Genomic DNA, 22302 nt, shown 5'->3' with positions numbered 1-22302 from the left:
CACGAATTACTATATTTTCAGTGTTTGAGTTCAATCACAAGATTCCTGTCCTTAAGCGTACCGCAAAGGTACAATCCTGAATTTCTCATAGGTTGTTTTCATTGGGCCTTGATCCCTTTCATAGACGTTCCCTCTGTATGGAGGCATTTATCTTTGGGCTTTAATAGGCCTTTGGTAGTTTTTCTCCTAAAGGACTAATCTCTGCAGATATCCCTACTCTTTGGACCAAGGCACATTTGAAAATGAGCAGCTGTACAGATGGCAGACCTCACACTGTTCCTGCTAATATCCATTCACTCCTTCCATTTACTCCACTTCTCGGCTGCCATTCATGGTAGGTAACAAACCACAGGAGGCAGGAGCTATTCAGTCTAGGCTTACTTGCTGCCTATCCCCCTTTCTGCCTACTTATATCATAGAAAAGGACTCAGCTCCTCATTCAGAACTTGGCATTTTCCACTTCCAATTTAGCCTTGAAGTGAGCATGGCCATAGAGTTGGCACTGGACAGTGACACCAAAGGGAAGTCATTCATTTCCCACCCAGATCAGCAGCTCATTCTAGCCCCAATAAAATTACCTGGAAACAGAGACCAAAGATAAAACAACTCTAGATTTCTTCCATATTAGTAGTTTATTTGCACAAATGATCAGATATAAAGTATCACTGAGGTAGACTTGAGTCTATCTTAATCTGGGGCTAGTTATAAATAAGATAAAGTTGATGGGTTACCTTATCTCCCAAACAGAAAAGAAAGGAACGTGTTTGGAGATTTACCCTTTCATCGCACCAGCCTCACTCCCCATTTCTGGACACAGATCAAATGAGACTCAGCAGTCACTTTTGCCAATGTTGGTGCAATAAGCTCTCAATATTTATAGGCTCTTTCTTTTTTTAAAAAAATGGGGGGGGGGGAGAGAATCCACAGGCAGCTTTATATTCTCCTTACCTGCATCTTACAAGTGTGAATCACTTTTGTCTGTCAGAGTTGCTAGCCAGCATTGGGTCCTACAGTGATGGCCTGGTCAATTCATTGTTCCCAATCCAAGTGCCTGACTAGGCATGCTGGTGTTATTAGGACAGTAATGAGTGCTGATGACTCTCTCACTCACATACCAGACATTTTGCTAGTGAGCACTGGAACTAAGTGCACCCTTTGATTATTCTAGGCTTCATTATGGTCACTGGCTTGTTTCAAAAGAATAGTTGCTACAGCATGTACAGAAGTTAAAGGATTAGCCCAGACGTTGCCAAAGAAACACAGGCCTGTTGCAGGCTACACTGTGAAGAGATAATAGTGTGGTGGCATCGATGGAACAGTGTAACATAGCACTGTGTGAAGAACATCCAATTGCACAATAAAACGTGGACCCCCCCTCCTCCCCCTGTGTGCCCCCTAAACTGTTAGGGAGCAGATTTAGGGAGGGAGGAGGATTGAGAGAGTCCTTATATCTCAGTGTGCCAGTTCAAAAAGAAGAGACTATTTGTCACTTTTCAAGGGAAATGTGTATCTGTACTGACATTTGATAAATCCAGAGGCTCACAAGCATCTATTTGCTGCCGCAAATTAACACGAGTGGCTGTTCCATGGCCTGCCTAGGGTTGCAGTCAGGTTTCGTACGCCAAGCATTCATGCTACAAGCTGGGGAAGGAAGAGTAGCGATACTCACAGCTTTTACTGCAAAAACCAAGTGGAGCTACTGCTTCAAGCTGGCATGCCTGCTCTGCCCTGTTCCATAACCCACCCTGAGCAAACAGGAGCAACGTTTTAAGCCTGTGTGATGCGCTGGGTGCTGCCTACTCCACATGCCAGGGAACATTGTCGGAACATTCAGGTGCAGCTTTGTTTATTCTTCCCCCTGAAAACAACATTGCCTCCTTCTCATAGCATCTACATGGCAAAGGACTAGCAAAACTATGCATAACATGTCTAGGATCAGCCACAGACCTCTCTCAGCGGCCAGATTTGCTTGGATCTGTTGGCTCTTAGATTCAATGAAAGAGTCAACAGACAAAAGTACGCTATTTACATTCTGAACCTGGATATCAAAGGAAGGCCACTGTTAAGTATCACGAGGGGCCCACATCCCTTTCTCACACCATATATTTTGGGCTAAGGGGTGTGTAGTATGGAATGTTTTTGGCGAAATGCTTCGAAGAATGAGAATAAACCCCTCTTGCGTGTAGTGGCCGCGTTGCCATTTTTCTGCAGGGAGTGCCCTGTGACAGGAAAGGAACAGACTGGCGAGTCGACTGACACTGTCCTTTTCATCTTCAGGATGGAGCGTGAGCCACTCTTTGGTCTCATTCGCGATGTAGAAGCCACTAAGCACTTTTGATACTGGACCTACCAAAAAAAAAAGCAAATCATTGTGGATTTACAAAGGGCAGAGCTTACCAAAACCTGGTGGTTGCTGAATCTAGTTATTTCCTGACATAAATTCTTTCAGTCTGTGATATAGGCTTATAAAGCTCGGAGCACCACATTTATAAGTGGGGAAGGGGGGAGAGAGAGAGCTCCAACAGCATCATCAGTGCTTACAATGAACATATGAGAACCTTTCATGCAGGATCCCAGCTTCAGATGCTTTGAAACTGCTGAGGGCAGAGATCAAACACTAGGGTTTCTAACTGATGGGGTGGAGGTGGGGTGAGATTGGTCCACTCTGAAGCTCAAAGTGGGCAGTGTTGGTTAAGAGGCCTTGCAAAGGGTGCAGCCCCCTTGCAGAAGCTCAACAGTGCGTGGCCAGTGTTTGGAAGGGAACCTTACGTATGGCGCCTGGGATCCTTTGGTGGAAAAAAGGTGGGATGTAAATGTAGTCAATAAATAAAAGGACATGAACTACTGAGCAAGCCCAGCTTAAGTGTCTTGGCATTTACCATGCATGCGGCCTGCACCGCTTCTGAGATGGTGCCGGCATCTGGCTCACACCAAAAAGCTGTGCACTGGAAACGTTGTTGGCCCATGTCAGTAATGAGTGCGAAGGTGTGGGCGTCTTTCCCAATCCCAATAAAAGTCACATAGCGGACCTGACATTCCCACAGGCAAGAGCCGTCCTCATCCTCAGCCTCAAGAAAGAACACAAAAGAGATTAGACTTAAGGATGCATCCAGGCCACCATTCTTCCTGCACTTCAGTTTTATCCAAGGTACTAATATTTATATGTCCTAGGCCAAATATTGAACCTGTGTGCACATTCTAATAAACCTGATGCAGTGGCCTTGATATACAAATTCAATACATAATCATAGCATAGGCTTCCAACATTGTAAAGCATGCTAAATGAAAACAATAAGAAAAAAGGTAGATTTCATTGTTATACTGCAGCTTGCCTGATGGAATGATCTCCCCTCTCCTCCCCCCACCCATGCACTGTTCTTGGAGCTCTTCTGACCCCTCAGAGCCAGTTGTTGGGGTGGGGTGGGGAGAGGGAATCCCTGTTGCACAAGCGGAAGTCCTTGAGCAGGGCTCTCGATTATCTTTCTGTAATCCTTACAGCAATGAGATCCAGAGGGAACCACAAACTGTGGTTGACTTTAGTAACCAGCCCAAAATATGTGGTCACTAAGATTCTGTCCCTCTCCTTCAGGGACAGAATTACCTTGTATTCATTGGGGCTTCCTCCTCCATAAATGTATATAGGATTGCAGAGGGAACGTAAAGCCAGGCAGTGTGTTGCAGAGGAATTTTGAGCACCATCTCTAGCCTTCCTTTGGAACTGGAAAGCAGGGAGGGGGTCTTCCCCATAGTTGTGCAGCACCCCCAGAGGCTCAGTGCAGCTCCAGGGGAAAATCCCAACCACTTTCACAATTTTACTAAAATAAAATGGTACGTGCCAGGTGCTCAACCATTTGGCAGAAATTAGCAAAAGAAGGGGGGGATCTCATAAGGTATTAGGAAACAGTGGGAAAATGCTGCTGCCCAGCGTGTATCACGGGCAACTCTTTAGTAATTTCTTTCACCAGATACCATATTTTTCACCCCATAGGATGCACCGGCCCATAAGGTGCACCTAGTTTTTTTGGGGGGGAAATAAAGGGGGAAAATTATTTCCCCTCCAGGCGCGGGGCTGGGGCGGGGGAAGCCCGAGCTTCCCCGGACCCCAGCCGCCAGAACAGGCAGCTTCCACGGCTTGCGGAGAGCTGCGCAAAGCTTGAAGTCTGGGTGTGCTGAGCTCAGAGCGCCCAGGCTTTGGCATGCAGGCAACTCTCCGCAAGCCGTGGGAGCCCAGTGCCAGGCTCCCACCGCTTGTGGAGAGCTGCGCGAAGCCTGGAGAGTCAGAGAGCGATGGCGAAGTTGCGCACAGCTTTGCCATCACTCTCGGAGCTTGCGGGGCTGGGGATGGGGGAAGCCCGAGCTTCCCCCGACCCCAGCCCCCAGAATGGGTCCCAGAGTGATGGTGAAGTTGTGTGCAGCTTCGCCATCACTCCCGGAGCTTGCCGGGCTGGGGGGATAGCTTCCTGAAGCCTGGAGAGCAAGAGGGGTTGGTACACACTGACCCCTCTCGCTCTCCCAGGCTTCAGCGAAAGCTTGCATTCGCCCCATAGGACGCACACACATTTCCCCTTCATTTTTGGAGGGGGAAAAGTGTGTCCTATAGGGTGAAAAATACGGTAATATCATTTTTGCTGTCTCTGTACCAATTCAGTCCATCCAAAGAAAGGTCTTAACTATATATATATATGTAAAGGATATGGGCTGCAGCAGTTTTCTACAATAGACTTTTCTGTCCCCCTGATGTTACCCTCCACTGCTTCCTTTCTTAATTCCTTCTTCACCCTTTGGCACTCTTGGTGTGCAGTAGAAGGTTGATTTTTTAAAAAGACATGTGAAGGGGTGTGCAGAGTAAAGAATACTCAAGTGAACCAAGGAAGCTGTCAGTGCACATGCAGGATCTCAATGGAGACCCCAGCAATGCCTCCTAATGAGTTGTGACTACCGCTAAAATGTATATCTTAAGTGGCAGCATTATTCTGGTATCCTGCTTTGAGACTGTGCCTAACAATTAGAACTGCCACCAGCACATAATTCTTATAGACAGTTTGTTTTATTTTGTGAGAGCCTATGAACATAATGTATCGGTATTTTCTCTGACTGCACCAATGTTTATTCAAACAAATTTCTTGTAGTTCTGCCTTCAGTTTCAGAAATATATATTTATGACTAAAAAGGGTTTGTGCAGGCAGCAATTTTTTTAAAAAAAGATCAATAAAAGGAAAGATGTTTTGTAACTGTCTCAGCCTCATTCCACAGAAACTTGTGATTAGTTCTCATTGAAATCAATAGAACAAACCAGCTACAAGTCACTTTCTCTGGACTTGATTCAGAGTCTTATTGTGTTTGCCATCTGTTCTCTGAAAACTGAAATCACTGGGAACAAAAAAGGCTAATGAGGGGTTTGCATGCCCACTAGTGAACTATTTTCCAAATTTGTATTTAATAAATTAAATCATACTATCCACACAATCCAGTCCCATTGATTTCAGTGGAAAAGATCAATGAAACTGTTCAACTCTGTGATTGAAATCAATTGGACTTGTATGATCCAGCCAAAACTAAGCACTTTAAGGTTCCATTGATTTTGGTGGGAGAATTAAGCAGTTGCATCAATCTCTTTCACTGAAATAAATGGGATCTGAAAGTGCTTAGCTTTGTCTAGATCACATAATTGCCATGGAAAATGGCTAGCGTACAGTAAAATACTAAAGTCCAACGGTCCTCTTGTCATTCTGGTCTAGCTCCTCTTCCAGTCTCTCAGCCTCTGGGGCAAGCAGGATGCCAGATAGGATGGCTACTGTCATGTCACTTGGTAGGAGGAGAAAGCTGCCAGGGTGGCCAGTATCACAAGGAGCCTTACCTCAGCTTGGTCTGCTTGCATCACTGAGTCTGAAACACTGACAACAGATGGAGTCCACTGGTCACGGCCACGGCTGCCCACCAGGTCTTCGATGGCAGTATTTAGCACATCCATCCCTGAAGTGGGGAGGCAAGAAATAAATGGGTGATCCAAGGGAAAGTGAGAATGCTCATCAGCCAGAGAACAGGGTTCTCTCAAGACTTCCACCATAACTGGGGCACAGAGAAGGGCCCCTGCTTCAGATTTTAGGGGTTGACAGACTTGGTAAAGAGGAGGTGCCCCATAAGCAATAACTTCACCCATTGAACACACCAGAGATAGGTAGCAGAATTCAAAGAGCACAGCTACTTACCCATGGCCTTGGACACTGGTGAGGTGCCAATATACAAAGCTTCATATTTCCGGACAGACTCTCCCACGGCATCCAGAATATCAACTGCCCGAAGCAAAAGGAGGAATTCAACGTCACACTGAAACAAATGCTTCATCAGCACAAACATTTCTGTTCGCCTGATGGAACAACCTCTCCTCTTCCCAGACACAGTTCTGAGGGTTATCTCAACCTTCTCCCAGCCAACTGGCGGGGTGGGGAGTCCTATTAGCCAAACCATCACTTTATTTCAAGAAAGAAGCAGGGGTGCTTCTTTAGACCAAGGATGGGAATAATGACTTCAATTCTGTCAGAGCACGGAACTGATAAAGTGCTGACAGGTGCCCCAGAAAGGGACTCATGGGATTTGTAACTTTTGTTACCTTGTAGAGAGACGTCATCTGGAGTGACAGGTTCAAAGGTAACAGATCGGCTGAGGCTGCTACTTGCCACGGCTCGCTCAGCCATGATCTGTAATACAGAGAAAGGTCATGAAAAGTTGGGACCACCTGCTGGAACTTCCCACCTAAACCTGAATAGTGGTGGTGGCAAAGCTCAGGGAGAAGACCCTCCTAGATGGTAACCCAGGAGAAAGTATAGAAAGAACATTCCCAGTCTTCAATGACATGGCTAGAAGTTGCAATTCAAATGGGAATCCCATTTGCTTTATGAATGTTTACTCAGAAGTAGGTTCCCCTTCTTTCAGTAGGACTTACTGCCAAGTAAGCACGCACAGAATTGCCACTCTCCTTATAGCTGTGCCCCTCCACCAACAAGGACTGCTAGACTCCTAGAAATCTGACAAGATTCATTTAATACAGAGGTCCAATGAATACATGGTTCAGAGGAATTTCTTCCAGCCCCCAGCCAACCAGGATGAAATTCCACCTGCCACCTCCTTGCAAAATGAGAGCAGCCTGGTGCAGGGGACTGGCGCTGCACTTCAGGGGTTGGGACACTCTTCCTTCCTCGTGTGTGCATGTGTGTATGTAGGGAAAGAACCATGCCAGAATCAGCAGGGATACCTTGGAGCACATTTCATGCAGGGCCTTGGCAATGGCCTTGGCAGGCACATTGCAGTGGAAGACGTGGCACTTCAGCATACACGTGTCCTTGTCACTGGCCACGAAAGCAAAATCCCTGCAAGGAGAGGAGAGCCCAGTAAGCAAGGGCAGGGCTCCAGGCACTGGTCCTTGCTGCAGAAGGAAGAAGGGGCCTTACCTGTCCCTTGGGTCAAGCACAGCATGTAGGGAAAGAAAGAAGAATCTGGTTAATGCAGAATCCCTCAAGAAGCAACCCTCTTAATGGTCTGTGTGCTATCAGCTGTAATAGTTTCTGGCAAGAAGAGCAAAGGTTTCTTTGTAGTGAGCAGAAGGACCTCGTGGCAAGGCGAGGACAGCAAGATCAACACAGAGAGAGAAAGAGGGAGAGAGAGAGAGAGAGAGAGAGAGAGAGAGAGAGAGAGAGAGAGAGAGACCACAATTTCAAGATTCTCCCTCCTACAGGACCTGTGGCTCCATACTCCACTTTGGTGCAATGCTACAAGACCGAGGAGTTGTCCTTCATATTAATTTCCAGCAGCAGAAAATGCCCTCTCCTCTTCAACCCCAGAGCAAAGGTTCCCTCACCTGCCGTGGTTGCATCCCACACCCCAGACACGGATGTTGATGATGGGTTGGGAGTGGATGAGGCTCTGGTCCAAAGGATCCACTAAACTCATTGTGTCCTTCTTCAGGATCATCACCATGTTTTGGCCCTGAAAAGGGAAGACTATAGGACTGTAACTGAGATACAGTGCAGGGGTAGGAAAAAAATTCCACTTGCCTCTTGCAACTAGAGCGATAATGATATCCCTTTCCTAGGGAAAACAGGGACTGGCATGTTTATCCACCCAGCAGTGCATAGGAACACCTGTATGTAATGCCATGGACTGAATGGGTGCATTTTTGGCAAATATGTACAAGGAAGAGGCATGGGGACACCCAGCAGCTCATGCCTGGGTCCCTGTCAAAGGCGGAAAGGATGCAAAGCAGTGCCTAGACCCAGGAAATCAATTGCTCCATTGAAGGGTGGCAACTTGAATAAAATATGGAGGGGGCAGACAGAGGTGGAGCTAGTTGCTTCAGTGCCCAGAGTGGCACACATGCTGTGCACCCGGGGGTGGGGCTAGTCACCTGCAGGAGTGGGGCAGGCGTCCCAGGGGGGCGGGGCAGTGATGTCAAACCCCCCCATGGATGACACCCGGGGCGGACCGCACCTACCACACTCCCTTCCTCCGCCAGTGGCAGGTAAACCCCATCTCACATAATTGACCACAAGATATGGTACCAGCACACCATTGGAAGGGCAATGCCCGTCCCCATAGGAGTTGGCCCCTATGGCTGCATTCAGCACAAGGGCTGCTGGAAGTCTATGTGGGAGAACACATTTGAGTAGATCTCTCCCTGGGCCTCCCGCACTCACCTCGCCCCACCTGTCCGCAGGGTCCCAGTCGTCACACTTGTTCTGGGAGAGCTGCTGGATGCAGTTATTCACGGCAATGCTACTCTTGCCAGGAGCCAAGTCTTCCTCAGGGATTTCTACCCAGCCCAACGAACGCACAACGAAGCACTGGCAAGAGAGGGGCAGAGGGGTTACCGTAAGGCGTGTCTCCAGCCTTCCTAGCTCACCATTGGCTATGCAGCCCAGGCCATTGGCAGCTTTTTGTGAACGTTTCAGCTCATGTGAACTGGAGCAGCCCCTCCCTCCCTGACTGTACCTCAAATCTAGCCATCATGAACACTTCCGGAGAACATCAACTGATACCATCACTGCCAAATTCTTTACCACATTGTATGTCACAAAGTGAGAGCTCACAAAGTGAGAGCTGGACCATAAAGAAGGCTGATGGCCGAAGAATTGATGCTTTTGAATTCTGGTGCTGGAGGAGACTCTTGAGAGTCCCATGGACTGCAAGAAGATCAAACCTCTCCATACTGAAGGAAATCAACCCTGAGTGCTCACTGGAAGGACAGATTGTGAAGCTGAGGCTCCAGTACTTTGGCCACCTCATGAGAAGAGAAGACTCCCTGGAGAAGACCCTGATGTTGGGAAAGATGGAGGGCACAAGGAGAAGGGGGCGACAGAGGACGAGATGGTTGGATAGTGTTTTCGAGGTTACCAGCATGAGTTTGACCAAACTGCGGGAGGCAGTGGAGGACAGAGGTGCCTGGCGTGCTCTGGTCCATGGGGTCACGAAGAGTCGGACACGACTAAACGACTAAACAACAACAACAACATGTCACAAAGGAGTCCTCATGTCTGTCCTTATTCATAGGTTGTCCCACTAGATTAGGGATGGGGAACTTTTTTTAGCCTGAGGGCTGCAATCTTTTGGAGGGGACATGGCTCACACGCCAGAGGCAAAAGTGGGTGGAGCAAGAGGGACTGGACTAGATGACCCTTGGGGTCCCTTCCAACTCTACAGTTCCATTATTCTAAGAAATGTGGTTTTCACCTTTGCACAATAGATGAGTTCCTACTCATGCCCCTCTCTGTCCTCCACCTAGACAATCAGTAAGCATTATCAGTGTTCAGTGACACATCCCAGGCAGGCAGAAACATTCAAGGAGGGTGCAGGGCCAGGGAGGGTCTGGGGAAAGAGGCCTGGAGGGTCACACTCAGCCCCTGGGCTAGAGGTATAGAAAGTGAGGCTTTCCTAGCTTATTTTCCCTCATCAAATTGTAGCTTGTTAAGGATTCATAGCTCAGACTGGTGTGTCAGTGAACTAGTCTTTAATTGCCTTACTCCAAATCTCTAATTATTTACCCATGTAGGAAAAACACTTCCCCTCATTTCCATACTTCCCAAGTGCCCCAGGACATCCTGTTTCTTCATGGGAGATTGTGGTGGCCATTTTGGGTGCTGCACTCTTGCGCTGTGCTTTTGCCCTGAACAAAAATCACTTTTTAAGGGCCATGATTTCATGTGGCACCCAGGAGCGCATCCCAGAAGACACGCATCCTGGTTTTGGCTCCAAAAAAGTTGGGCGGCACGCCTTCAGGTGAGAGAAGGAAACAGCAAACCAGCTTTGTGTAATTGTATGTGAACTCTCAAAATGATACCGCAGGGAGATGCTGTCAAGCATAAACCTACGTAAAAGGGTAGGCCATTATCTCCTGCCCACATCAGAGACAAGTTCTTCTGCAGATAATATCTGACTGGAAGTGGTAGAAGTTCCAATCCTGAAAATTTGCTTTTAGAAAGTCCTTCCCTCCCCTGCTTCCTCAAGCATTCTTTAATTACTATTTTGCTATAAATTGGACTTGCAGTGCTGTGTGATTTAAGAGCTGTTTAATTCTGATTAGGTATTAGGTAACTCTGGACTGAATAACTTATTCTTCTGAGGCAGGGTACTTTATACATGTTTATAGTAATCTGACAACAGGGATGTGTGGCACAGTTAGTCATCTGTCTTCACCAAGCACAGCACACAAGGCAGTTCACAATTAAAATTACAACTTATCCAACTAAAACAATAGATTTCAAAATACTTGGGCTGTGTTTAAGTTCTGGGGAAGGAGCTTGTAATTTTTAAAAATAATTTTAAGAGAGGTATCATTCAGTTTTTTTAAAAAAAAACCACATAGGTTAACCATAGGTTAACTAGTTAAAAATAGTTCAGTTACTTGATAAGCTATTTTATCAAGGAAAGGGGCCACAAGGTTCAAGGATAGTTGAGGGAACATCACAAAGGACATGGATAAGACTACTCAACATGCATAGATTACTCATTTATACCATCTAGCCAATCTTTCACATGAATGAAAGGGTAGTTAAAACATATTGAGTGATACTGGGAATGCACTGTAAAATGCCAAGGGAATATTCAAAGCAGTTGCCATGATTTTCAGAACAGTACCAGAAGGTGACACATGCCAGCTTCTCCAAAATAAGAGAGACTCCCAGGTTCCAATGCAGAGCCTGATATATTGTGTTGTGAACTGCCCCAAGATATATGGGTATAGGGCAGTATACAAATTTAATAAAGAAACAAACAAAGCTCACAGAGGGGTAAATTTTCTGCAGCAGCCTCCAAGGAAGGGCCTTACCTATGCTGAATCTGGACCCCTTGCCTCAAAGAAAGGGGCTTCCTCAATCAGCCAGGTTTCTGAGCTACGTACCCCCTGTGTCCCCCACCTCACCTGACTGTACCTTGGAGCCAAGCTCTGGGTTGCCCTGGTGATGCTCCTCCCCATGCCAGCTCACTGATGTCCTGTAACAGGTAGACAAGCATAGCAGTGACATGGAGGTTCTCAGTCGTGGCATAACTCTAGCGAGCGTCTCTTCATCCCCAGAGTGGCAGCTGTGGATCCCATCGTTCTCTCAACTCTCCAACACATCATTAAGTTTAATTCACTTACATTAAGTTTAATTCAATGGTTCCAGCCTCCATTGGTCCTAACCAAAGGCTTGTCAGCTCTAACCCTATTGATGTGATTTGCAGGGACCAGGCACCTCCAGCCTGTACTTTGCAAAACCCAGTCCTTTCCCATTTTGGTGGAGCCATCTGAGTAGGATGGAGATTGGAGCAGAGGATCAGTATTTCTTTATAACTCAAAAGTTAGACCAAAGACTTGTGGGATGGAAACAAACCTGCTTGCTTCTGCATCTGCACAGAGCTGGGTTACCTGTGAGGTCACCTGAAGAGACCATGAACAGGTCCTAGAGCCCTCTTTCACTTTTACTCAGATTCGATGTGCCCTAGTGTTTGGATGAAATGCTCCTGCCCCCAGGAGACAACCCTACCTTCTGGGCAGCGATGCCATCGGACTTGGGATAGGTCTCTCCCTTGGCAGACGTCTTACTGTTGCAACCTGAAGATCCTGGATGAAGACAGAAAAGAAGGTTGTGAAAGTGAAGAGAATGTGGCACTGTTGTTTTATTAACATTGAGGCCCAGCCAAGCAGCTAAAGTGTGTATGTAGAAATTCAGTCTATGGTTGCGAGCAGTTGAGCTATGAAACATTTGTGAGGATTTCTTTATATAAAAAAGAAAGGAAAATCCCGGGAGGAGGGGGAGAGGGAATTGGCCAGCTTAAGCCACTATAGTAGTCTGGAGTACTATACCTTGATATTAAAAAGCTCTTATCCCCACACTTCTAATGAAGTACTGAGTCCTTTAGCACTATTTAGACAGCACAGGAACATTTCAGAAAGGTGGGAAAGAAAAAAAACATGTCATCTGCAAACCCCAAACAGCACTACAAGGACTTCTGTTTTGGGCTGGCTGGAGCTGTGAAGGAGAGAACTTGTGAAAGGAGCTGAGGGCATATTTTGTTGTACTCTCCATTTGTTTTCTTCTAAAAACGCAAATTCTATCATGATTTTCAAAACAGATGCATTGAGCCAAGTCCTAATGGAAAGCAGTTTGGTACCCCAATAGACAATGTTACTTTACTGCATGAATAAAAAAAGATCATTATGGCAAATCAATAGATCTTAGCATTGATTACATCTATTTTATCCTAGGCATTCACAGTGCCTTACTGGATAGCTTCTGCTGACTAATGCTACAATCCTAAACATACCTGGAAGACCCACTGAAATCAATCCAAGTAAACGAATTTAGGCTTTTTAAGACATTGCATTTTACAGCAGAAGCGCCATGGAAAATGCAGCTGTAATCTCCCTCTCTCCACAGCTGTTCACCCAGTCGAGGGACTCAGTTGACCCCATCCCAGTTCATGCCCTCTGGATGTTATCAGTCAATGGAGTCAGCTTTGTAAGCCAGAAGTCCCTGTTGCCCAGTAAGAACAAGAAGATCATGCAGAAGCATGCAAACCTACAAAAATGGTGCCAGGTGGGATTGACAGTACACAGTTACTACTCTGTTAAATTTTACCACACAAGGCTCTGTATATGTGTCACCACGAGAGACAGGCAAGTCTGCATTTATGGGTATATGTAAAGAAACAGCAGCCCTAGAGAGAACAAGGGTTGGGCTGCTGGCATTACTTTTCACATGGGTCCTGTCAATCATACACACAAAAGCTTTGGAATCCTGATACCGTTTCTGGCAATGCAGCTTCCCCAGTGTGTGCTAAACCAGAGGGGCAAGATGGGTGTTGCCACTGGGTGGTGCCCGTGGGCACATGCCAGTAGTAGGTCCCAGAGGAGTCGTGGATTTTCCTCCATCCTGGGGGAAGATCAAGATCTGCCTCCAGATTCTGGTCGTTCCATAGGTTGTCTAAAGAGAGAAAAGACTTCAGATGAGGAAAAGGACAAGTTTCATTTCAAAGGATGGTGACAACAGCTTCTACAGAAAGGTAGAAAAAAGATACATCAAAATGCCACTCTCTCTGTTTCAAGACACATCATTTCTGAATATTCCAGCTGAAAAATCTAATGTGGAATAACAACAGAGGACAGGTGCATGAAGGATATACATTTACAAGCTTCCATCTATTCTTACAAACCGCAGAATATTTCTGATCCCCTTGTCCAGTCCTTGCTGGGCATTCCAGTGGAAAATTTCAGTCAGTATTTACTCCTATATTTGCAAGGGTTAAACTTAAAGCCTTCTTCTCCCTAGCTGGTTAATAAAGAGTTAACAAAAGTCAAGGATGTAGTAACATTACACAGTGGGGTGTTCAGCATTGAACAGAAGACTCAACACTGTAAAGATGTGAAATCAATACCCACAACCCCCACGGCCATCACACAGATACCAGAAGCAGAGCACATAGTAAAACCACGGAATTTGTTCCCAGAAACAGTGGTGATGGCCACCAACTTGGACGGCTTTTAAAAGGCATGAAGGAAAAAGCTATCAGTGGCTACTAATCATGATGTCTATGCACAATCTTCAGTGTCAGAAGCAGTATGCAAAATTTCTGGAAATCCTAAAAAGCACGGTTTTAATGAGGAGGGAGATGGAGCCCAGTTTCCCTCACTCTACTTTCCTGGAGAATGAATGTACAGGCACCAGAATGTGAAACCTGCTGTTTCCCTGCAGGACTTCCAGGAGCAGAGCTATGACCGTAACTGTATCTGCCCCAGCGCACACAGCTAAAAATACCCAAAGGTCAGTGTGCCCCTTCTGCTTTATTATCCTGTTGATTCTCCCAGTATGGAGGGGACAGAAGGTGAATAATCCATCACTTGCCATTCAATTACATACTGCAGGCCCTGCTGTCTCTTGCCTGCCAAACTGCATTCTATTTAATCAGGTCTCGCCATCCTTTAGAGTGGCTCTACCAGCTGCCAGAAGTAGCAGCACAGAGGTTGACACTTCCCGCCTGCAGAGATCAGAGCAAAGAAGCACCAGCCAAACTGCTTTCTGACATTCACACATTTCCTGACTGCCAGTTGTCTCCCAGGAAACAGCACCCAAGAGCCTGACCTGCACTAGCAAAGGCTGCGCTGATGGACAGCCATGACGCACAGACCATCTGAAATTATTCTCCAGAGCAGCCTTCTTCAGGTGGCAAGCCGTTTACACGCAGCATCGCACCTCGCAGGCTGGGCAATTTTCTCCCTGCCACACAAAGCTATTACTGTGCCAAACTTTGTGGCAAGATGCTAGATGTGAGGAGACTGATACACTGAGGCTGTTGCTATGGGGAATAAGATAAAACAGCCTCCAAGTAGCACTTGATTTGGGTACCTCTGGCTGGACTGAATGTGGCTGACTGTTCACATCATTCTGGAAAGGGTAGCCAGAGCAAAATGCAGGCACTCCTAGTGACTAATCAGTATGCACAAGCACAGCAAGAACTTAACTGTTAGAGGCAATAGACAAATTGTCCTGACTGCCACTGGATTCATCAAACTGGCTCCCAATTAACTAGTTGAAAATGAAAATTAAAGCTTGTTGACTTCACCTTAAGGATGCCCCCATTCAGGCAATTTCCTGAACTTGTGCAGGCTCAAAGTGGGGACAAGAAGGGCTGCGCATGAAAGTCCCAGCCACTTGCATTCGGTTGAATGTGCTTAGAGACCTTATCACTGTCAGGATCCCTGTCTTATCAGGGTTTTTCTTCACAATGAGGATTTGAAGCATGTTCCCATGAATGCACTTAGAAACCCTGTACAGATGTCTAAAAGGAAGCCTGTGTGCCCAGGGGCTGTTAGAATGGGGCTTAAGCACGCTCATCTCTGCCCATACCCACTTTGAGGCTACAAGTGTTCAGGTGAACACACAAACAAGTCTTGTGTGTATTCTCGCCTGGGGAAGCAGACTTAAATCCAAATCATAGCAAAATTGTTGGTCTTTCAGGTTTGTATTTTTTCTATAACAGACTGTCTAAAAGTTTTTCTGAAAATCCTGGAAATTGATAGCGGATCTGGCAAGTTTTCCTGAAAAAGAATGCTCCAATTTTCCATTTCCTCCAAATAGTGCCCTGCCCTGAAATTCATACTCAGCGTAGCTCAGGCAGTGAGCTGACATCTTAATTCAACCAAAGCTGAGTTCTAGTTTTAATCATTTACCTCTGCCATCTGCTATTGTTTCAGAAGTACCCACTTTGGAAAAATTGATGATATCCACATTTTGCAAAGAGAAATAGAGTGTCTTCCATTTGCCTGGCCTCTCTTTTCCTTCAAAATCCAAGGAATGTGGGAGGCAAGTTTCTCCCAGCTTGGAATGGGAGTTAGACCAACAGCTAATTTTGCTGTAAGACCACCTGCATAAAGGAATGTGGTGGGAATGAAGCCCCAACCCTCCACTGTCCAACTCGGCCTATTTGTATCCAAATGCCACAAATGGCACTCCATCCTTTTCCCACTTTCATTATCTAGCATCACAAGTGAGTCAGATTTGGCAAAGAAACTGTCAGCTGCTGACTTCCAAATGCAAGGACATAACAAAGGATTAGCATCTAACCAAGTCCACCACTAACTTGCCCTCTGTAGAGAATCAGTTGGTCAGTAATGGTGCAATCTGAAGATCAGCAAGAATAAAAAGGAGAGATCATTGAAGAATAATGCATTATTCTTTAAGAAGCAAAACAACAAACAAACATCAGTGAGGTAGCAGTAGGCATAATTTTCTCTGTTGTGGGGTTTGGGAACTGGAATGGAGAAGCTATTCATACTAAACAGCGAGTTAATAAGAAAGATGATGTAGATTGGCAGGGTAGGCAGAGATTTACAGGTTCTTTCCCATAGCCCTCTATGTGCATAGGCCTACACACCAGGCTGTGTGTTGACTTGCCCAAAATTACACGAAAGAAATAGTCCCTAATTCTGTGTGCACTCCAACTATTAGAATATGACAGCAACTAGGAACACTCAACCCTACCCAGAATTAGAGCTTCTAATAACAGCTTTCATTAAACCACAGGATTCCCCTCAAGGCCCCTTCATAATCAAAGTGTGTTGACTGAGTTATGAGACGTGAAAGAGGACAGAACACCTACACCTTGAATAGTTATGCAGAAATGGGACTTGGAGCAGGCATAGCTTGTCACATATGCTGCCCCTTCTAAAACTCCCACTTCTACACAACTATTACAGAACACTGTCTGCTTTTACATCTGGCCACGCTAATTGCCAAATGGTCAGTGGGAAACGGGTTAAACACATCCTCCCTATCACTACAGCTCTGAGCAAATTCATACTGCAAGAGAGTAAGAAGAAAAGAAGTTAGATAATTTGTGCATCTCCCCATAGTATTTTGTTCGATAGGCTTTTGTATGGTGGCTTCTTATAAGATCTGTGCTGCTAAGGACCATTTGTACAGTAGAATTGCCTCTTCTACTGTCTCTTTACTAAAATGGTTGCACAGAGGGGAAAATAACATCTTAACCTTCCTCCTCCCTACCTTGGCAAACCAATAAATGTTCACGCTTGTGCCAAGCTCTGAGAATTTAATCAAGGAAATGCAGCTTTCATAGATGGGATTGATTTGGCTAGAACAGTGATGTCCACAACTCCTTGGGGGTGGAATATTTGGGATGAGGGATGGTAGTAACTTTCCTTCATTTTTATTTGCAAAGAAATGGAAGCATTTCCCCTCCTGGAAAAAGGCAGCAGATGGGCTCAAAAAAGCTGGGAAATTGTGTGGGAGTGATTTTCTTAGCAAGTACCATACTTATCTTTAGCACAATCCTGCTCTCTTTGCAAATCTTACAGGTTCAGAGCAAAATTTTGGCTTTGAGAGTGAATCTTGAGAATCTCCAAATAACATAGCTCTTCTCAAACAGACCCAGCTACATTTTAAGTGACAATTGGCAGGTGGTAACCAAGGAGAGGGTGTGGTGCCGTGCCTATTAAATGCTCTTGACACAGAGGTGCACTGGCACCAAGTTTCTTGTCTTGCCAGCACCAGGCAAATATGCTTGTATTTGCCCAGGTTTGGAATGTCAATATGGCATCTATGGATGCAATGGCAGTTATGAGGACCTCCCCTGGCACATGTAAGACCTGTGTGTGCCCCCTCTCTGTCCTCACTACCCCTTTTATTATGAGTACATACAGCTGGAGGAGGTGGTGGGAAGAGCAAAATGCAAAGCTCTGTGTGCTTTTTAAGGCTCAGGCTCAGATCTGAACAGCAAACAAAATGACCAAGAAGTAAGAAGGAAAGCGAGTATCAGAGAGGAAGGAGAATGATCTGGGTGACTGAGAGAAGGAAAACATAGTAATGAAGGGGAAGGTGAGGCGATAGTAGGATGCCACATGAATCCAAGTGGAAGAAAGAACTGGAGAAAGAGACAAAGACAGACAACAGACAGATAGACAGAATGGAGTGGCAGAGACAGGAGAAACATGCACACATATACACCCATGTCAGACCAGGGAACACCCATCCTCTTGAAACTTCAGTTTTTTTCACAGGCTTATCAGCAGTACCACATCACAGATCACATCTGTTCCTATTGACTGAACCATTGACCTGAGGTATAGATCCCTATGGGTCCTCATCCTTTTTCAAAAGGGAGCTCCTCAAAACCACCATCAAACCATAGTTCGCCCCTGTATCCACATATATTTTCCATGATTTGTTGGTTTTTTTGTCACCCTCTGCAAAACTCATGAAGATCCATGCCTAGATAAATGTTTGCTTGTTTTTTGTGATGCTGGCAAGCACTGGATCTGTTATTTTTACTGTGTAGTATACCACAATGAACTTTATCTTGGTGGTTTATTTTAGAGGACACTATGTAAAACTATTGAAATTGAAGCGGATCTGTTGTTTATTTTATCTTAAACTTTCATTGTAAGAAACAAATAAAACATCAAAATAACCATGTTGATATACCAGAGGTCCTGTAGCATAGACTGCACAGGTTTGGTTAGTGATATTACACCCAAGTGTATGGCTTCCTACCCTTGAAGCATGCAGGCAACTTCATAACTACATTTCTCCCCTCCCCACCCCCTTTTTGACAAGGACCCTCCCTCATGGCCCCAGAGCTGCTGGGCCATGGCAGCAGCATTGGAAGGCAAGGAGGAGGGAGGGAGGGAGGGAGGCAGCCAGCCAAGGCTGGTGAGGGCCCAGGTCAGCAAGCTGATGTTGGATGTGTTCTAAGGGGTGAGCAGATGGTGAGTTAGGCTTTCATGAGTAAGGAGAGGGAGTTTTGAGTAAGGAGAGAGGTGGCTTTGGCAAGGCATAAAGGGAGAGTATTGGTGGCTTTGGTGAGGGGTAAAGTGAGATGAGTGGATTTGCTGGGGGTGGTGTGGGGGTAGGCAGGGCTGGTGAGTGAAACAAGGAAGAACATCAGAAGGCCCTACTAGGTCAGGACAATGGGTTATCTAGTCCGGCATCATGTTCTCACAGTGGCCAGGTGGATGCCTATGGTGCAGAACTTGCTATGGTTCCCTGGAGACTTTCTTGCAGTTCAGAGTGCCTGAAGTAAGAGCTCTCCTGTCAATATGAGAGCAACGGGGAGTGAGTGTAATTCAGAAGGTGGTTATCCCTGCACTATTAGATTGAGATCCTAAGCGTATCTCATGGGAATGAATTCCACTGAACTTGAAGGGACCTTCTTCCATACAGTTGTATTTAGACTGGGTTCTTGTTGGCCCTGTAGAACCCTCTGACGATGCCAGTCATCGCAGGCTTGCCTTTCTATTCTGCACACTGTAAGAAACTGATGAAATATTTATCCTCTGCGTGTGTGTTGTATTCCTAATCCTGTGAAGTTGGGGAACTCAAGGGGGATTTCAGAACTCGAGCCAACTTTCCCTAGGGTACAGCGGGCTTCTCCTTTCAGAACCATGGAAAGCTCCCCGGAGGCTGCCCCCGCCCCAACGCAAAGCTAGAGAGCGGGACAACAGGCGGCGCTTGTCCTCTGCCCCACGGCGTCGAGAAAAGCACGAAGTGCAAGGGGTCGCCATAACCCTTTCCTCGACAGCAAGTTTCCCACTCCCTCCTTTTCTCCCCAAGCGACAAACAGCCGAGCCACTGGGTAACCCCTCACCCAACTCCCCGGGAGCAGAACTTGGCCGAAGAGCCCGAAGTCCCAAGCCGGCCGGTGAGCGGGGTGGGAACACGAGGCAATGCTCCCCGCACGGGGCTGGGGGGGGGGGGTAGTCCGGGCGCCCCTTCCAAAACAGCCGGGCAGGCGAAGGGAAGAGGCGCGCTCTCGCGCGATCACGCCCGCCTGGCTCTTCCGCGGCCCCCGCTCTCCGGAGGGGGCTCCACTTGGGGCTGCGCCCCCAGCACCCCCGGGTGGGCACCGCGACCATCTTCCCCCACCCCAGCCGGCGCCCCTTGCTCTTACCGTCGCAGTTGACCAGGATGATGGCCAGCATATAGTCCTTGCCGAGCATGGCTTCGCTCGGTCGGGCGGCGAGCAGCCCCGAGCGCGGAGGACGGCGGCGACGGCAGCAGCAGCAGCAGCAGGAGCAGCGCTGTGCCAGAGGCCGGCCCCAGAATGCGGGGCGGGCGGAGCGAAGAGCGCGGACTGGGCAGATCCGGGAGGAGAGAGATGCTGACGAGGGAGGGCGATCCAAAGCCGTGACGCAAGAGGCCCACGGGCTCCAGTGGGACTTGGCCTCCCAAACTGAGCGTGCACAGAATGGCAGCCCAAGGTGGGAGGAAGTGTCTGCTGATCTTACTTCCGAGTAAACAGGCTGGGGGGGAAACATCAAAAGAGCCTTCCTGGATCAGGCCAAGGACCCACCTCGTCCAACATCCTGCTCTCAAACTGGTGGACCACATGCCCCTGATAAGCCCACCAGAGCTTTCCACACCTGAGATTCCCAGCAACTGGTATTCTGAGGCACACTGCCTCAAGCATTGGAGCCAGAACACAGCCACAAACACTCCATAAATTTCTCCCGCCCTCTTTTAACGCAATCCAAGTGGGTGGCCATTAAAGCCTCTTGAGGTAGCTAATTATTTAGCCTGCCCTGAATGTTCCAACATTTAGCTTAATTGGAGAACCCCAGTGTTCCAGCATTATGAGAGAGAAAAACTCCTTCCCCACTTCCTTTTATACACCTCTTAACATGTTCCCCTTATTAGACATTTTTCTAAACGAAACAGCCCAAAATATTGTAACCTGCTCTAACCCCTTGATCATTTTGCTTGCCTTTTCTGCCTCCTTTCCAGCTCCACAATGTCCTCTTTGCAGTGAGGTGGCCAGAACTGCGCACAGTACTGTATTACAGTACAAGTGTAGTCTCACATCATGTATAATGACACTTTGTATAATGGCATTATGATACTGGTAGTCTTATTTTCAATCCCTTTCCCAACGACTCCTATCATGGAATTCACCCTTTTCACAGTTGTCACACACTGGGTCAGCAACTTCATCCAGCTATCCACTATGATGCTTCTTCTGTGCCTTGAAACACGTCCACCCTCTGTGGGTCAGAACTTGGGAGGGACATCAGAAGCATAGCTGTAAACTTACAGATTTGAAAATAAGGGACTAGCAGCCTCAAAAATAAGGGACCAGCAGCCAAAATAAGGGATTTTAGTCAACCAGCTCCCGAGCCAAAGGCAGAAAGCCCAGCCAGCCCAGCAGCCAAACAAAGCCTCAAGCCACAGCGTAGCAAACCGGCAAAGGGGGTGCAGCAAGGAAAACCTCCGTCACCTCTCCACTGGGAAGCGCTGAGCAAAGGCGAGTCCCCAGGCAACGCAGCCGATTTGATCGGCACAAGGCATGCAAGCCCCCCCCCCCAGTTGTTCTTAGACTCCTTACTGGGTGAGCAACGCAGCCAAGCAACACAGTTGGAGCTTCCCTCCTCCCTGGCCAGCAGGCAGGGAGGGAGAGGCGCTGCTTCCTTTGAAACCCGGGAAATTTAAGGGACATCATCAGTAAGGGACAGCAGTGGGACACGGCGCTGGGATAAGGGAGTTTCCCGCCAAATAAGGGACGGTTGACAGCTATGATCAGAAGCTGCCTTATAGCAGCTCAGCTCCACATTGTCTACTACATTGACTGGCAGTGGCTCTGGGTTTTTTTGGACATGGGTCTTTTCCAGTCCTGCCTGGAGATGCTACTAGTTGAAAGAGATGGAGGGGATTCCAATGGTCTTCTAGTCCAACCCCTTGGAATGCATGAATCTAAAGTATAAATGACAGATGACCATCCATTCTCTGCCTAAAAAACTTCAAGGAATAAGAGTCCACCACCTTCCGAGGAAGTCCGTTCCATTTCATGCAACCAATCAAAGTAATGGGCTGTAAAAAGTGTAAACCTTAATAAATTTGTCCAGACTTAATGCGCCACTGAGCACTTCATTGCTATTTTTTTGCCCTGAGAGACTAACCCAATTACCCCTCTGGTTGACTGACACTCATCTTTCTTGGAAGACAATGGACGTCTGCGCCTTTTGCGGTGTAGTCAAACCTTTGGAAAGTTAGTGTGTCTGTGGCTGTAGAGACCGATACCGGACATGTTTTGTTGCAGCTGGGGCAAATGAAGGTGTCTAGTTGTGGTGATCCTTGGGGATCCTGCCATTTTACATTCTAGGAACATAACCAAGCCAGTGTAGATGTCACTGAGACAGGAATGAGAACATTCTGGAAAATCGGGCTTGGGAGAATACATATTTATCTGTCCTACCATGTGAATCCCAAAATCTTCCTGACACAGGCATTGAGGAGTCTCTCCTGGTGGGTGCAAGTTGCCCACATC

The 22302-nt window shown here is 46.9% G+C and overlaps 1 protein-coding gene across 1 annotated transcript; it reads right to left on the bottom strand.

Moving 5' to 3' along the window:
* Positions 1–609: 609 nt before the first annotated feature.
* On the bottom strand, positions 610–20613 carry APBB3 (amyloid beta precursor protein binding family B member 3). Its single transcript, XM_081917843.1, has 12 exons — positions 19933–20613; positions 13276–13454; positions 12015–12091; positions 11421–11481; positions 8691–8837; positions 7856–7983; positions 7253–7367; positions 6611–6698; positions 6210–6293; positions 5858–5973; positions 2880–3068; positions 610–2346 (listed from the first exon to the last, which is right to left on the bottom strand). Exons 1-12 carry the CDS (start codon positions 20297–20299, stop codon positions 2113–2115), a joined length of 1785 nt encoding a protein of 594 aa, XP_081773969.1. The 5' UTR covers positions 20300–20613; the 3' UTR covers positions 610–2112.
* Between the last annotated feature and the right edge of the window lie 1689 nt (positions 20614–22302).

The sequence above is a fragment of the Podarcis melisellensis genome (genome assembly GCF_964234715.1).
Source record: "Podarcis melisellensis genome assembly, chromosome: 7".
Taxonomy (NCBI): Eukaryota; Metazoa; Chordata; class Lepidosauria; order Squamata; family Lacertidae; genus Podarcis; species Podarcis melisellensis.
This window is presented reverse-complemented; position numbering and strand designations above follow the sequence as displayed.